Genomic DNA, 17,576 nt, shown 5'->3' with positions numbered 1-17,576 from the left:
CAGGCAATTCAGGGGGGTCAGTGGGGACAGAGGCCTGACCCATGCAGAGCCAGCAATCGCCCGGAACAGCCGCTGCAAGCGCCCCCTTCCCCACTGGCTCCTGGCGGCTCTGGGCCTCTCCAGCACAAGCAGCAAGGCCTGAACGACCCCACAGAGCCTCCGGCAGGCTCCCTGGGCTGCCAGCAGAGGCCCGAATGGAGGACGGATGCCAGGCTCCTTGGCCAGCGGACAGCTCTGTGGACAGGCCGAGCTGTGACAGGAGGCAGTGCCACAAGGGATGGTGGGGGAAGGCACAGCTTCTCAGGGCTTCGAGCTGGAGTCTTGCCATCCAGATACGCCAGGCCGAGGCCCTGCAGGCCCCAGGGACCGAGCTCCGCGATGGAAGCCGCACGGGGGTGGTGGTGACACTCACACTCTTGTTCTCCCGCAGAGAAACAAGACCCAGGGCCTCCAGAGACAGCCACCATCCAGACACCCTCCCACCGTCCGTCCGGGCTGGTCCGACGAGAAAACACGCCCGGTCTGCCCTCACCGCACCACACCGTGCAGGTCGCTGCGGAGAGCCAGCAAGCCCAGCTGCAGCTCCCACGGAGCCCAGGCGGCCGGCGGCTCTCGCCAGACTCTAAAGGGAGCCGCCGCGGACGAGAGTCCACACAGGGCTGCCCGCTGGCGGCTCCTCAGGACCACACTCTCAGGCATAGCCCACGTCCGCCACGGGCCGGCGGCACGTACTCGTCCAGTCTCCGAGGAAAGGCACAGGCTCCCCCAGCCCCGCCGTCCCACGCCACTGCAGCACACGCCGGCCAGGCGCCCTGCGTACGCGCGTGGCGTGGACTCCAGCCCAGGCAACAAATGTCGACTTTCGGAGAATCCCTAGGAGCCGCTGGGCGGAGGGGGCTCCACCAGAGCCCGGCCCCTGGGGCCCCTAGCACCGCGCCAGCCCGCGCTGCGCCGATCCGAGGGCGCTCGTCCCACGTGCCCCGCATCTCTTCGGTGAGGCCCCGCAGCCTTCAGGCCGAGCAGTGCTGTTGCTGCCGTGAAGGCGCCTCCGTCACCCACCGCGGAGGCTCAGGAGCCGGCGGGAGAGGATCCCCTGGAAAGGTCATGCTCAGTGACCCCTGGGCCAGCAGGACGGGTGCTCCCAGAGCTGAAGCCGTCCCTGCCAACTCGCCACCATCGCCGAGCACAGCACTGTGCGTCATCCCTGCTGGCACTCTGGACGCTCCAGGACAACAGGACACGTGGAGAACTTGGGGAGCCCTGGCCAGTCAGGGTCCACAGGGATGAGAAGCTGCCCCGGAGGTCCGGGGGCCCACCCTCAAGAGGTGCTCCCTGCGCTCACGTGTCCTCTCTGCCGACCGCCCTCGGGGGATGGGGTTCTCATCCCGTGTCAGTGGGAACAAGGCACCTCCGGCACCCGCCGGCTTCTTGGGTAGGGCGTGGGGGGCCGAGTACTTCAAGAACCGAGAACGTTCTGGTTCTAGCTGTCTGGGGCACACTGGAAGCCCGGCTGTTCCGAACCCTTGGGCAGCACTTCCCGCTCCTTCATGTGGCCACTCCCAGGGACAAGCCAGGCCCCTAGACAGGCTCAGGGTGAGCTGGGCACCGGCGGCTGGCCCGTGGGAGGCGCGGCTGTGAGCTTACCCTCGCTGGGCAGCTGCACTCCCCCGGGCATGTGCTGAGCAAGGGCTCGTGCGACACCCGTCTCTGGGGGGACGCTCCCTCTCAGGAAGGAACGGAGGTTCCACTGGGAATGTACCAGTGAGCAGACAGACAGAAGTGGGCTTTATGCAGGAACTTCCCCTCCTGGAACCTTCCGGATCTGCAAGGTACAGCCCCACCAACTCTCGAGAGAAATGGTGTACTCCTCGGGGGGACCCCAAGTCCACCCAGACTGTGAAGTGGGTCTGCAGGCCTCAGGGGCAAACTAAACGCAGTCCTCTCCGGAGAACCGGCTGACGCGGAAGAGCAGAGGCCTCCAGTCCGGGCCTGCCCGTCTGCAGGGCTCAGGAGGCCGCACAGCCACGGTCGAGAGCTGCCGGAGTGGGCAGGGCCGCCCCCCACCCCACTCCTCCCACAGAGAGACTGCGCACAGAGCTGGCTCCATGTTTCACAACTTTAATAGAATATTCTAACTATTCTGTACAAATTGGAAACACCGTATTCAGTTACAAATGTTATTAGAAGTAAGGCCGAGCACTCTACAGGCCTGGTCACAGTGTGGACACACGTCCCCCGCTGCCAGAGGCCATGGTCGCGCCCTCAGAAACCCCACACGCCAGCCAAGAACAGGTCGCTCTGAACCCAGGGCTTTTAGAACAAGACGAGCACGGGGCCAAGACGTGGGAGCAGCGCGAAAGCAAAACCTGACACGGACACACGAGAAGGACGGCGGCACGTCCCAGCCCCGGCCCCTCACCTGCACCCGCAGGCCTGCCACCCCCCAGAGCCAGGCGGTCTGTATGTCATGAAAACGGGCTCCCGCCCTCAGCCGCAGGCAGGACAGAAAGAGGTTCCTTCTCCACAGGCCTTGCTCCCCCGGGAGCCACCACCACCCCCGCCGGGCGAGTCGCCAGGTCACCCGTCACACACACGGTTCCTGAGAGTGTAAGGACAAGTGACAGCAAGCGTCCCAAGCCCTCCCCAGCAGGAAAGAATAAATAAATATGAGGATGAACCACAAACACTCGTGCCTCAGGGCTGGGGCGCACCGCCGCCCCTGCCGCACCCCGAGGGACACAGAACCAGAGACGGAGTGATGTGCGGAGAACAGGACCCCACGCCCAGCAGCTCTTCTGAGGCCGTAGAGCACAGGAGACCGAGAGGTGGAGACACAGAGCGCGCAGGTCTCTTCAAGGGAAGAAGAATCCAGTCCGACCGCGGAGGGGCGTGACTGGGTCTAGAGGCCCCGGAACCACCCCCGCCCCCCGACATCTGCTCTTGGCATGGCCTGACCTTCCGCCACCCCCTTCCCCCGGGGTCTGTGGGGCCCCCTCCCGGAGGCAGGGCCTGGGAAAGTCCACTGGGCTGCACCCAAGGCCATAGAGGGTGCTGGAATCGAACCTCCTATTTCTGAAATGCATTTAAGTTGCCACTGTACAGGTTAAGCAAAATAATAAGGATAAAGAAAAAGTTAAAGTCGAAATCATGCACTTGAAAACAAGTCAGAAGGCAGCACCGCCGCTACGGTGCTGGGGCCGCCGCGACAAGTCCCGCCGCTACCGCCGGGGGGCGCTCGCTCCTCACTGCTGTTTGCACTCCGAGGGCTGGCTGGGCTCCTTCTGTCAACGAGAGAAGACAGGACTTTAGGAAACTGGTGTCCTCAACCCGTTCCCTCCAACCAACAGCGCAAGCCAAGACTCGATTTACCACCTTCGTTCTTACTGAAAAAACGGTTACCGCAGACGTACTTCTACGGCAGTAACAAAACAGCAGCCCACTTCCCAGAAACAGTCTCACCGGGGCTGCCCTTGTTGTTGGGGGACGAGCCCGGAGTGTAAGCCATGGCCCAGGCACCGGGAAGGAGGGGCGCCTCAGGGTCACGGACACGCATCACTGTCAGGGGAGCCACACTCCGACGGGACATGGCAGCCTCGGCGTCTCAGGCAAGCCCCCCGACTCTGCCCACGTGACACACCAGCCGGTTCCCCTTTCTGTCCCCTGCCTCAAGGCAGGCTCAGCACCTGAAATGAAAAGGTGCCACTCCGCGGTGGGCCGAGGCGCCCGAGTAGCTCCGCGAGCCCCCGCAGCAGCCCACAGCCAGGAGGCCACACCAACAGCCCCACACACAGCCTCCGTCCTCCCAGGCCCCTCCCCAAGTGGGAATCCTATCCTTCCAGAAAGGCAGCAGGGAGAGACCAGGCCCCCCGGCAGGGAAGCGCGTCCCCGTCAGGATAGTCGAACACCGCTCTCAGCGTTCGGAGCACGTGCGACAGGCCCACGCGGTCTGTGGGGAGGCCGGCCTCGCAGCCTGAGACCCAGGCCACCCGATCACCCACCATTCCGGGCAAATACACGTACTCATCAGTGGCCTCTAATTCTTGGCTGCCAAGATTACAAATTACTTTCGTACAATCTGCCAAGCCTATGGAGTCTCAATAGAACAACACCCCACAAACAGGGAGATGATGAATGTTCTACGGCTGAAACCGGGATTCCGTTCCCCGAGAAGTTACACTCGCGATAGGAAAAAAATCACGTGTTGAGGATGTGAGAAAGACAAAACCATGACCTTGGACCTGAGTCTAAGAAGGTCTCATGGAAAAAGCGCAGGGACGCGGCCAGGATGCCCCAGGTCTCGGCCCAGCAACGAACAGGCCACCCTGGGAGGGGGTTCCTGGCCTGGGCGTCACATGCGCATCTGAAATTCTGCTAAAGAACGAACCCAGGCCCCCAAAGGAAACACATCTGACCAGAAATCCAGGCGGGAAAAGACCAAAATCGGACTGTGCATCTGCAGGCAGCCCTGGCGGTCAGGAGTGGCCGGGGAAGCGGGAGGCACACCGGGCTCCACGTGGCCGGAGCACAGCGTGCAGGGGAGGGCAGGCGGCTTTCCAAGGGTGAAGGGAGAAGCGTGCGTGTCCCCACAATTGCGTTTGCAGGAAGGAAGCGGCTTAGAGAAGACGGAGCTAAGGAAGTGGCCCTGCAGGGCGGTGTGGTAGGAACAGGGCGGGGCACAGCCCGGGAGGGACTCCTCCTGCTCTGCCCTTCTGTGTAGGACGCGTCGGACATGGACTCGGGCAGCGCTCTGCCACAGCAGGCTCGACACAATTTAGTGCGCTGCGCGTCCTTGCAGATGCTTACTGTTAACCAGGAAAACGTATTATCCTTTCGTTTAACACACATTCAGCAGCTTGGGGGATAAAGCCTGCTGCAGGTGACGGGCTCCGCTGACACTCCCCTGGCAGGCAGGCAGGCGGCCCCACCTCTGGGGACAGCGTCCACATGGACACCTGTCCTAGGCTGTAAAGTCAACAGAGGATCCCAAAGCTTCCAATGTGAATTTTATCAACGAGACACCGCTGGGTTTCAGCCTGACACAGGCCGAGACAGGACGACAACTAAACCCTGCATCCTCGGTCTCAGGCCACAAAGTCCGATGGCAGCCTGGTCATCCGATGCCCTGATTATCACGGGAGAGGAGTCCGGTGTTTCCAAGGCACAAACGAACAGCCCAAATCCTGCACGTCAGGGAGCCACTGCAAAGCCGAGTTGTAACAGAACAGGGGAAAATAAGCCACCATGCACATGGCTGGCCCCTAGAGCTCCCCAGGGGCCCACAGCCGGGGCCCACGAGCCCGCGGGACGGCAGAGGGCAGGGCCCCTGCAGCAGAGTGGCTGCCGGCCTGGGGCAGCCCGGTGGCTATGCCACAGGAGGGTCCCCCTGACCCAGAGACAGGCTGAACAGGTAAGGGATGCCTTCCCATGACTGGTGGCGGGGGGGGGAGATCAGGTCTTGGGGGGGACGTTGTTCAGATAAGTGGGGCGGCAGGAAACAAGGGCAACGGAACACGCTGTTCTGTCCACGTCAGTGATCAGACCCGTCCCCTTCAACACACAGGACCTGTGGCCTACGATCACCTCCCCTCGTTACCACGTTGCCTTGCCAGGAGGTGAGTGCGCTTCTGCTCGGTTCTGAGAGCGAGCCCGTGGGAGCGGGACAGGAAGGCCTCGCGGAGACTCTGAGAGACCCGTGGTCTTCATGGCTGTCGGTGCCGGCATGCCGCTGCGGCACAGAGTTCTGGCTCTCACAGGCCCTGCTCCCCACACGGACCGCGGCTCCTCGGCACCAGCCCCGGGCCCCCCGGCCACTTCCCAGGGGTGACCATCACGGCACCTGCCTCCCGGAGCATCTACGGACCACTGCCCCCGGGAGGACCGTGTCCCACAAGGGAGGGAACAGATGGCTGGAACAGAGACGCAACGGCCCACACCACAGGGGCTATTAACACCAGCACATTCCAAGTTCAGGTGGCCCTCTATGACCGACCGGTCTGCACCCCAACTGAATTTAAGTAGAAACAACTGACAGAAGGAGCACAGCAGCTGCTTCCCACCACGCGGGGTGCAGCCAGCGCGAACACGGGCTTCCCGGGGCCTGGTGCTCACTTCCCGGGGCCCTGCGCCCTGTGCTCTTCCTGGTGAACAGGCCCGCCCACAAGAGAAATGCCACACCAGTCACGCCTGTGACTTGGTCGGCAGCGAACAGTGGGCTCAGCGAGGAGCCGGATGTGGTTTCTGAAAGCCAGTTTCAGAAGCTCACGCAACGGACGCCTGCGCGCTCCGCTCTTCGGAACGCGCTGTGCTCAGCCCTGCCCGCGCCCAGTGTGCCCGGCCAGCAGCCTCCCCTCTATTCACAAAGTCACAATAAGGCACTGTTATCAAGCACAGATCAGAAGATTGGATTAGGAATGAATGGAATTCCACCTTACCTAAAAATGCATGAATAACAGACAAAAATTACACCTAAATGGGGAAAAAATTGAAAGGAAGTGTCAGCATAAAAGAAAACAAAATACACAAAATTATACAGGCGGAAACAGCCGCTTTCTCATGACACAAAGGGCTACAAGTCCTCGAGCCTGAGATGAGCAACCCCAACCCACGACATCTGTACATTTAGTACCAAAACACCCTCCTCCCTCGTCTGCAAATGTGCAGACTCGGACATGACCAGCCCCCAGGACAAGCCTCGGGCCCTCCTGGCTGCGCAGGGCTGGCAGTCCCAGTGCCTCCCACCAGGGACCCTCACCTCCCCCCAACTGACAGCGCACGCGGAGACCAGGGAGCACCAGTCCTGACAACCCCCCCAGGGTACCGGCTGACTCGTGAGGAAAGGCGCTTCCAGAAAGCAGACGTGGCAGGAGACAGAAAAGGACAAACCACAGAAGGAAGTGACAAGTGATGGGAGTCATGGAGCCCCCACCGCAAACCGCCCTCCGTCTCTGCCTGCGAATCCAAACCGTGAGTATGCACGGCAGCACCCAAAAGGCAGAAAGACAGACGGACACACAGGTGACAGCAGCCCCGCCCATGAGCCCCGCCCCCCGCCCCCGCTCGACAGGCCGAGTGTGCAGAGGTGAGCACTCCCGTGAGCGCAGTCCCAGCCTAGTATTTATGTGGTACATGGAGAAATGTCTGAAAGCCCCCTCCCACCCTTCCCGAGAAGCTGCACCGTAAAGCACGCATCCACGGAAACATCTGGTGTTTGCGACAGAAACAAAGTCCACAACCACGTAGAGCGCTGGGCTATCACACGGACACTGAGCGCACATTGCACTTTGGGCCAAAACAGAGGACGGACAAATGAACAAACACCGCCTAGTCCACCGGAGATCCGGGTCACAAATGGCAAGGTTAGTGCTCGGACGGCCTGTGAGGACGCAGTGAGCTACCCACTGGCTTCCTGCTCGCCAGCGAGAGGACGGCCGGCCCGCACCCAGGCCTGCACTAGAGCAGCTCCAGGTTGAAGGGGTGTGCCAAGTGGCAGTGCCGTCCCTCCAGCTCATGCGCCAGCAGTGAGCATCCAGCCCTTCACGTAAAGTTAACGGGGTTGCCGGCTCTCCTCAGCTTTGCTGTCTTTTTTTTTTTTTTTTAAAGCTTCCCGGCAGACTTTCGATGCCTGGAGATGTTTACACGTAGCTTCTGACCATTCTCAGCCCAAACGCAACTGTAAAACTACGTCTACGATTTTATGACTCTATCCTTTTAAAAAAAAGTAACTTTCAAAATTTCCTTCTCTGCACCTTTTCCAAAAATAAACACAAGAACAGCTTATTCACGTCGTCACCCAGCCGGTCCCCTGAAAGGACGGCAGGTCTGGCAAACCAAGCTGCTCCCCCAGGCGAGCTCGTGGCAAGAGCGTGCTGACAGCGAGCTGGGAAAGCCCTCCCCGGACGCTCCGCGCTGAGCACTAAACCCCGCACAAGGGGCCGCTCAAACCTGTTCCTGGTGTGTTCTCTGTGTTGACTGGAGCAGGACAGGCGCCCCCCCGGGTGGGGATGCGGCCCGATGTCATAGCAGCACGCCATTCCCTGGTCTGGTGGCCCCCCAACAACTGACCTTGGGGTTCATGTCGGCGTCGTCCTCCTCTTCTCCCTCCTCGTCACCTTCCAACTCCTGCGTAAAAGGGGGAGAGTGAGCGGAGCACACAGGATCTAATCTCTCGTGGGCCCGCGCGCCCCACACAAACGCAGCCGCCCAGGACCCAGCGGGAGGTCATCAACCGCTGCCTGCGAGCGATTTCGTCACCTCTGGGCAGGAGGACTTCGGAACACCTTTTTGTTGGCAGCGATAAGAGATAAACACACCGCGGAGAATGTGACTCGTGTGCTCACCCCACATGTCCTAATAAGCTAATCGCGGGGCAACTGGACACAGGGACAGCGACTGCGTGTCCCCGCTGCGCCCAGCTTTAACGGGCTGGAGGCCCCGCGGCAGCCCCACACAAAGCGGGTGCGACAGCTGCTTCCAAAACCCCCGTCCGCTCCCGCAGAGGAAGCAGCCCAGCGAAGCCTGAGGGAAAGGACTCTCCGCGTTCGCCATGTCTTACCTCCTCTTCTCCTTCCTCACCCTCTTCAAACTGAAAAAGGAAAAAGGAAACAAAATTTAGGTCTCGAAAGCATGAGGGCGGCCTGACCCAGGCACGGTCCCCGTCAAGCACCCCACACTGGTCAGGTCTGGGGGAAGCGGAAGTGCAGCCTGGCATCTGGACAGAGGGCAGCGCCCGCCTCGGGGGGCACGGTCTGCCGCTGGGCACCTCAGCCCCGACACTGCGGGCCGGGCCCACCTGTTCGCTGGCCGGCCCCACTGTGCTGACAGGATGCCGGTATCTGAAAAGCACTCAAACAAGGCCCGAGGGTGGGCAAGGGTGCAGGAAGGAGATGGTCAGCGTGAGAAGGGACCGGGATCACCCGGGAAACTGGCTGATGTAGGCAAACCAGGAACATGATTTTACTATGCAAATCCATGAGTTTTACTGGTATTTTTCTTAACTCATACGAGGTTAAATATTTACATATTAGAAATATGAAAAAAACCTCGGTGTTTCAGTGTATAGGAGAAAGGCCCAAGACTACAGTTGACTGGTCTTGGATAAATTTCTTCTAGGTCAGACTCCCGCCCAAACTCCCCATGTCAAACTCAGATCAAGACCAAACACAAAACAAAGCACACCTCATCACTACGTCCTGCATGACACAAAACACCTAAAAATTAAATAGGCCGTTCCTTAAGAGCATTTCTCTTGCTGGAGCCCACACATATTCCTCAGTGACAGCTCACACGAACTTGTGAGGGCGTGCGGGCTGGCGGGGCCCAGGCTGCGCGTCCTCCCGCACCAGCTGGGCCGTCAGGGGTCCAAGCACGCCCTGGTGCCCTTACCAGCCTCTAACAGGGGAAGACCGAGGTTTGAGGTCTTGTAGCCAATCACATCTTAGCTCAGATTGGAACTAGCCTCAAACAGACTCAAGCACGGATTTTCTGAGGTTCTCAGATCACTTCGCTCTGGACCTGATGGGACCTGCAGGGCCCTGCAGCAAACACATCTCACACAGACGTAGAGCAGGGGTAACAAAGTGGGGTACAGCACCCATGGAACACATGGAAGACAAAACCAGCGCTCCTGCATCCATCCCTCCCGCACCGACGTCCGGTGTGTGTGCAAGGCCGCCAACAGATCGGACCCCTGCAAACCATCTTTATCCCAACGTGAGTCACAGTGCCAACAGGGGTTCTTCCAAGAGCCTGACGAGCCACCAAAATCACGACCTTCAATCCCACGTTCAGATGAGGACGCCACAGCACAGAGGCTCTACGGCCGTGAATGGAGAAGCCAGGACCCCGAGCCCAGCAGGCCCGGGTGGGGCGCCCCCCACAACCACACGGCTCAGCAGCAGCACCAGCACCGGAGGAGCCGGGGGCGCAGGCGTGCACAGACCAGCAGAGCCGTGCACCACTCACCCGGACCAGCCGCGTGGCCTGTATCTTACGTAAAGAGAAACACTAAGTCGCGTCTCGTGCTTTAAGAACTGACGGGTGTGCGATCAACAAAGCGCGGAGACCACCGGGCTAGAGATGGCTCTTCAGTGTGTGGTCCCCAGACTCTGGGGGCTACGCTACGTAAAAGGGAACATGTGGTCCCCCAGCTGCTAACGGACCCATTCCACATCCTCGGGCCTCCCGTGGGGCCAGTTCCACCACACTGGCAGAGCAGGCAGGCCGCAGACAGCTCTAGTGTCTAGAACGTTCCATGGACTGTGCTGGTCTGCAGACTGCTGCGTCACCTTAAGCCCTAGCAAACACTCGAGCGCTTGGGTAAGCCCACACCACACGGACTTGTGTGCCTGCGTGTTCTGCTACCCACAACCACCTCCCAGCGCAGGGATGGACAAACGGCCTTCTCGGAGTGAGCAAGTCTCAGACTACACAGCGCGCACTGGACAGGCCGCGCCCCCCAGGCTGGGACCGCCAGCACAGAGACCGTGAGAAGCAGCCCTTCACTGCCTCTGGCCCTAAGCTGCTCCGACCTGCCCGGCTCCTGCTGCCCACCTGAAGCCCCGACAGACCACTCAGAGAACCCAGAACCTTCCAGGAAACACGAGTTCTCAGAGCAAGGGAACCATTGTCTGAAACATACTACTAGCGGCCCACTAGAAACCCAAACTTTATTCCCACAAATCCAGACGACACAGCGAGCCGAGCCTCGGTTAGGACGAAGAACAACCTCAGGTGACCGTCAGAGGACTGCTGGCGAGGCTGTGCTCCAGCAGGGGAGGGGGAGAGAGGGGCCTGCGCAGCCCAGCCGCCCTTCCGTGCACCACGGGTTTCAAGTCTTCGGGGCCGGCACACCACAGGCTAGCAGACGTCAGCTCCATGGGTAACCAACCTCTTCCTGCTACCAGACCTCTGAAACGGAGATTCTCCTCCCGTTTCCAAGTCACCCAAAGCTTACAGCCCTTCAGCAGGACAGGGTGAGCACTGGGACCTTCCAAGGGTGCTGTCCCTGGATGGGGGTGGCAATTTGTTCTCACAGCACCCAAGCCCTTGCTCGGCCCTCAGCCCCCGACACCAGGGGGCCCCCAGGCTGCTGCTCAGGGCGCCCCACATCGCCGGAGGCAGGCCCCCAGGAGCTCCCATCCACATACGTTGTCGTCATCCTCTATGGCCTCCCCCGTGAAGTAGAGCACAGCCCGCGGGACTATCCGCTCACGGAAGAAGTGTCCGATTTCAAAGTCAGAGGCTAATGTGAACTCCGAGTCTTCGTCCTGAGAAGAGAAAACCTCCACGTTAACTCGTGTGTATGGGTGAGCCCCACGCCCCCCGCCCCGCACCCTTGGTCTGGGGGACCCAGCACTGCTGGGGATGGCGGGGCGCCCCGGTCCCACATGCGCCGGCCCCACGCTGCAGTGTCGTGAGCGCAGGGTACCCCGGGTCCCCGGGAGGAGGAAGGAGGGACTGAGAAGACGGCGGCCCCGCTCTGGAGATAAAGGGTTTGTTTGACAGCACGAGAGATTTCAGGACGACACAGCGCTTACCAGGGACTCTCCGTCTCCGGACGCTACGGGAAAACACAAAACACGCAGGTTACGCTGACGACCAAAGCTTCTGCAGGCACACGGGCGCAGCCACACGTGTAGTGAAGGTGGGATAGGGCGCACCCGTGCCTCCCACGGCACCCTGACTGCGCCCCCTCGCCCACCCTGGCCTGCCCAGCTTGGGAACGCCAGCTGGGGAGAAGAGTATCCTAGCCCAGTGCCAACAGGTGGAAAGGCCCATCAGGAGCCCCAGACTGTGGCCGCCCCGTGCATCTACGCCTTAAGGAAAGTGTACCGGGGCCTCCAACCCTGCAGGACTGTCGGGAAGAGGACAATCCTCGAGCCTTGCTTCCGAAGCGCCACACTCAGTGGGGCGACACCACGGGCGTCTGCACGGCAAGGGGGAAGGCGCACACACGGTGCCAAAGCGTCCCTCCGGCGAAATGGAAAGACTCCCCGTGGGCAGGAGGGGGCTGCTGGTCGCTGCCCACCACAGAGCAGCCCCCATCCTCCCGCCCCAACATGCATGTGTGTGGCTGGCCAGAGCCCGACCCAGAGCCAAGGGTGAGGAAAGACAGGGACTTAAAACCACTCAACAAAGCCAGTGACACTTGAATGATCACGGGACTCAAATCTGGGACTTGAGTGACGCTTGTTCAAGGCCAGGTCTTGCCAGGAGCTGGAGGCTCAGAGCACTGGCCTCATCCTGCCTCTCGAGGCCTCTCCCAGCTCAGCTGTTCCCCACGGGCTGGGCAGCCCCGTGACAATACCACCCCGCACCACGGTCCCCGCGTCTCGGCACGTGAGCAACCCCCGCAGACTAAGATTTGGGTCTGGGGACGCTGGTCAAGGACTTTTGCTCACGTGACTTTGGGACATGTTTTGTAGACTGAAGGACGAGGAGGGCACCGGACCAGCCAGCTTCTGTTTCCCTCATTTCAAAACACGTTTCCTGCTTTCCGACACTTCTTCCTGGCCTGCCTGATCACCCCCCAATGGTCACTGTATACCTGTTTATAGAGCTCATCACTTGATACGATGTGCGATTCCTTTAAAAATAGCTATATGTTTAGGTGTAATTTATCTACCAGACAGCTGACGTGTAAAATTCAACGACCCCTGGGACATTTTTAGAGTTATACAACCATCATAGGAAAGTTTTAGAATGCCGAACGTCACCTCCCTCCAAATTGTGAGTCCACTTAATCTCATTTTGATTTTATTAAATTACTTAAAATCCAATCTTAAGAAACCTTGCAACAAACCACTGCATTCAGGAACCAAAGCCCCTCTGCTTCACAGCAAAAGCTCACAGGTGACTGCCAAAGGGGCTCCCTGGTCTAAAACAAGGAAACCGAACAAGTCCATCTGTGGCTACTGTCATCCCCGAACCAACACACGTGCATCCCCTAAGCTCAAAGACAAACCCCAGAAAGATGCGGGCCCAAGGCTGGGGGCGGAGCTTGAGAAGCGAGGGCCCTGGGCTCCGAGACAAAGTCTGGGTCCAAGGCTCACACTTGAGCGCGCAGCGCCCCTGTGGCCGAGGGCAAATAGCTCACACACCCACCAATTACGGAGGCAGGGCCGGCATTTCCACATTTCATTTCAGTCTGTTTGTGTTCATGGACAACAAAGAGGAAAAGCGTTTGATCTGCGCTACTCTAACACTGCGAACTGGTCTGGCCTTTACATTCTCTCAAGTTTAGAAAATTCTGTTAAGACCTGCCAGTATTAGGGCGCCTGGGTGGCTCAGTGGGTTAAGCCTCTGCCTTCGGCTCGGGTCATGATCTCAGGGTCCTGGGATCGAGTCCCGCATCGGTCTCTCTGCTCGGCAGGGAACCCGCTTCCCCCTCTCTCTCTGCCTGCCTCTCTGCCTGCTTGTGATCTCTGTCTAATAAATAAAGAAAATCTTAAAAAAAAAAAAAAAAAAGTGGAGAAAAAAAAAAAAAGACCTGCCAGTATTTGGGGTCCCCGGGGGACTTAGTCATTAAGCGTCTCCTTCGGCTCTGGTCATGCCCCAGGGTCCTGGGATCGAGTCCCACATGGGGTTCCTTGCTCAGCAGGGAGCCTGCTTCTCCCCCATCCACCCTTCTCCCCGCTGGTTCTCTCTCTCTAACAAATAAAACCTTAAAAAAAAAAAAAAAGACTCGCCAGTATTTACTCTTGAAACCTGCTGCTCACCCTCCACAAGGTCAAACTTTCCATCTCTATTTTATGACTCAGGGGAGTAAACATCGGAGTTCCCAAGCTAAGTCTTTCCGACTAGATCCAACTACTCGTGTTGTCACGGTCTGTAGACCCCAAGACCCCTTGAGTTCCACCAAGTCATGGAGAAAAATAAAGCAGAATTTATGAGAAAGAGAGGGTGGGGGACACTCCCCAAGCTGTGCAGGCGTACCTGGGTTGCGACCAGCGACTGGCGACAGAGGGGGCCTGTAGCAGGACGGTGGCCCCGGGGCCGCCAGCGGGCCACAGCCCCAAGGTGTGGAAGCGTCGGCTGGGGCGCTCTGGGCATCCGTCCAGCTTCCTCAGCGTGGAGCTCAGAGTGCCCGCCAGGCCTTCCCCTCCTGCTACCCCCTCTCCCCCGCCCCGTGAGCACCGGCACCACGGCTCCTGGCACAGCAAACGTGTCCTTACTGGCCACGCTCGGCAGAGGACTCAGCCCAGACCCCGCGGTAACGACGCGACGTCACAAACCATGTCATCAGTGTCTACGACGCACCCCACTCACCTTTCAGCGGGCTGAAGAAGTTGAAAAAGGAGTCGTTGGGAACTTGTTTGGTGATTGTTCTCACTGTGCCTCGGCCCTTGTGTTTCTGCTTCTTCTTGATTGTTTTGACTGTCACGTTTTTCCCTTTCTTCCAGTCAATAACACACCTATGGGGACAGACAGCCATCTTGCACACAGACATACACCCTGAGAAACGCACAAACGTCCCCAGTAAACAAGGCACAGTGAGAGGCCGAACGTGGACAACGTAGGCAAACCAGCCTGCCAGCCGGCACTGCACACCTCTCAAGTCCAGGTGACGGCCAGCCAAGGGGAACTGGCCCAGTGGCATGGGCTGCCATCCCTGCTCCCCCCCGGCAGGGAGCACCATTGGAAGCCGGGGGCTTCTCCCGAGACCCTCCCCAAGCATGTTTGCTATGACCAAGCCCGGTCAAGGCTGGGCTAGGGTGCCCAGAGGATGCTCAAGAGCTTGTCACCTGCTGCCTCTGTCCAGGCCCCAGAGCACACCTGAAGTCACCCACTCACAGCCCCGAGTTCTCAAGCAGCTGAGCGGGCGGGGCAAGCTGGAGAGGCGGCAGGTGACCGCTGCACCAAGTTCTGACTGGGGCCGAGCGCACTGGGTCCCGGCTGCCAAGTGGGCCGGGCCGGGGGCCAGCCCCACACGCTTCCTCGCCTCCCAGCGCCTGCGCACCCACGAGGACCCCCCGGGCAGCACGTGACTAGTCTGCTCGGGAATGCGCTGTCAGGGTCACCGGGGCCAGCATTTTGATAAAGCTCCGAATTGCTCCCACGGGAGATCCAGGAGTATTTGGTTCCAGTGAACAAGGGTAATCATGCCAATTCACTAATAATTTCCCAAACCAAAGAAGCAGACGTTCCCAAACCACCTCTAACAAACTAAGAGGGAAGAACTCCAGACCACATTCCCTGGTGATCGCTCCTGAAATCACAAGGTGCTCCGCCGTGAGGCAAACACTTAAACGCCCCCCAATTCCCACAGCAAGCAGCTGCCCCGCACCGCCCTGCACGGACTCCGCCCGTCTCTCAGCAAATGCTCACAGCGGTCCTCCACTGGTTCAGAGAGGACAGCGTCCCGGAGGAGCCTAGGGTCTAGTCCTGCATCCGAGGAGGAGACTGGGCCACCAGCCCCCACCTGACACGTGACCTCATGACTCGTGTCCCAGCGCAGGCCGCCACACCCCCCCACAGAAGTCTATTTAACGTAAATCTTGGTCTACTGGGATTTTAAGAAAACTGAAAACATTTTGCTTTATTCCTAATTTCTTACTCATTAAGCTCTAAAATCATCTGTTTTTGTTTCAGAAAAACTTGAAATGGCACGTTCTTACCCGTCACAATCAACTATTTCAGGACCTTCAAAGGAAAAGGGATCGGCCTTATCCGGCTCTGACTTCATCTTGTACGTTTTTGTCAGGACTGCGTTGGTGAAGTAGTCGTTGGGTTCAAAGTGGAACTCTAATACAAAAGACTAAAAACAAAACCCCAGGTAAGTGCCACTTAAAAACCGACAAGCCAGTGAGACTTTACGAACCACGCGGCATGTACCAGAGCCCAGCGCCTCTCTGGGCACGATGCCACGGACAGAAACCGTTACTGAGAAGTTCAACAGGTATGGCCACGTATCAAGAAAAGCTTCTTCATTACAAAAATCAGCAGCACCAAGATTCAAACACAAACGGCAGGTGGGGGAATACCTGTCGTACTTCAGCCCGAGCAGCCCCTCTGAGCCCCCTCCCCAGCGGAGTCTAAGCTCGCCTGGGAAACCCTAGCTTCCCTCTGCTGCCCTGGCCTCCCCCCTCGGAGGTGGGGAGGGGGTCTGGACTAGCCGCGGAAACCAGGCGGCAGCGTCCAGCCCTCCCCTCCTTTGGCACATGGGCTCGGGCAGAGCACTGCCTTCCCTGTCGCGCAAGGGGGCCAGACTCTTGGTGGGGTGGGGTCGGGGGGCATCGACGGGGCCTCCTCAAACCACACCCAGGACAAGTTCAGCCTTTGTTCGCCAAGCGCCGTGTAATCTGGGGAGCACAAACGGCCGCAGGATGTGGACAAAGCGGCAGACACAAATCCAGTCAAGGGGCAGCAGGGAGGATCCTTGTTTGCCTCTTAGCGTGTATGAGCAGCGGCAGTACCGGCGAGGGTGCTGGGAAATCAGGCCCGCTCGGACTGTGGGCAGCTCTATAAAGGACCTAACGATATCAAGAAATTAGAGTAAAACAGAATTCTCTGACCCGGTACTGCTACTCCGAGGTACCCACGGGTTGGGAAAGCCACCTGGGTGACGGCGTCACCACTACGTGCAAAGACGCTCACCTCAGCCCTCGTTCAGGGAAGAAAGGAGGACGCCGGTTCAGTAAGTTACAGAGACTTTACAAGTATCTGTGAGGCCCGCAAGTGCTGTGTGACCGTGGCGAGTCACTCTGTGTCTCTGTGCTACTGCTTCCTCATCTGCGAAGCGGAGGAACAGCCTCCCACCTCTCTCCCCGAGCTGGTTAGAGGACTGACCTCTGGAAGCACTTGGAAAATGGTTTATACAGGCAACACTTGCTAAATGGTAGTTATTTCAATTTTCATTACTAGGACACAACTTACCAACTGGGAAAAAATAGATTTAAAAGACTAAAACCAAACCACTTCCACTAAGGATAAGGGGAAACCGCGCCCTGCAGAGCTCGAGGCCCCGGCCTGGCAGAGAGCAGGCACAGCCGCGACACGCCACGCGAACCCCCTCTCGGCTCCTGGCCCCAGCCCGAGGGCGGCACCCACCCTGAAGCCGGAAGCGAGTGCTCAGTCAGGGAGGAGGCTGCTAGGAGCCCAGAAGTCTGCAGGCTGTGCCCGCAAGCGTGGACCGGCACCCCAGGGGACAGGGAGGGCTCACGAGCGCCACGCAGGGGCTCCGCCTCACCCCCGATGCGGGGGCGGGTCACACTCTCTCCTTCATCTCCCACTTCCTTTCCCACCAGCTCTGCAGACCGAGCACGTCATCCCCCTTCTTTCACGTTCTCCTATCTCCTCCTTGCCCAGGGCCTCTGTCTGGTCGAGTGCCACCCACGACCACGGATGAATCAAGAAAGGGTTCAAGGGGCGTCTGGGGCTGGCGCAGTTGCTGAAGCGTCTGCCTTAAGCGCCTTTAGCTCAGGTCACAATCCCAGCCTCCTGGGATCGAGTCCAGCACCGGACGCCCCCCTCGGCCGGAAGCCGCTTCTCTCTCTGGCCCCGGCCGGCTCATGCTCGCTCACTCCTATCTGAAACGGAAGGAAGGCAGGGAAGGAGGGCTCGAATCCAACAGGAACGGG

At 59.3% G+C, this 17,576-nt stretch overlaps 1 protein-coding gene across 5 annotated transcripts in view; it reads right to left on the bottom strand.

Annotated features, from left to right (window-relative positions):
• Positions 1-2,102: 2,102 nt before the first annotated feature.
• NAP1L4 (nucleosome assembly protein 1 like 4) overlaps positions 2,103-17,576 on the bottom strand; it is a 42,819-nt gene continuing 27,345 nt past the window's right edge. For 3 of the 5 annotated variants that reach the window (XM_047690481.1, XM_047690482.1, XM_047690483.1), the window contains 7 exons: positions 15,615-15,754; positions 14,266-14,411; positions 11,535-11,557; positions 11,145-11,264; positions 8,552-8,581; positions 8,062-8,118; positions 2,103-3,281 (listed from right to left, as the gene is read on the bottom strand). In XM_047690481.1, coding sequence (XP_047546437.1) covers positions 3,243-3,281; positions 8,062-8,118; positions 8,552-8,581; positions 11,145-11,264; positions 11,535-11,557; positions 14,266-14,411; positions 15,615-15,754 — 555 coding nt within the window. In that variant the 3' untranslated portion in view covers positions 2,103-3,242. Of the gene's footprint in view, positions 3,282-3,372; positions 3,465-6,431; positions 6,466-8,057; positions 8,119-8,551; positions 8,582-11,144; positions 11,265-11,534; positions 11,558-14,265; positions 14,412-15,614; positions 15,755-17,576 lie in introns of all 5 variants that reach the window. The other 2 variants (XM_047690480.1, XM_047690484.1) reach the window with 2 other exon arrangements.

Source organism: Lutra lutra, chromosome 10 (assembly GCF_902655055.1).
Source record: "Lutra lutra chromosome 10, mLutLut1.2, whole genome shotgun sequence".
NCBI lineage: Eukaryota > Metazoa > Chordata > Mammalia > Carnivora > Mustelidae > Lutra > Lutra lutra.
The sequence above is the reverse complement of the archived record's forward strand: the minus strand, read 5'-3'. Positions and strand labels throughout refer to the sequence as shown.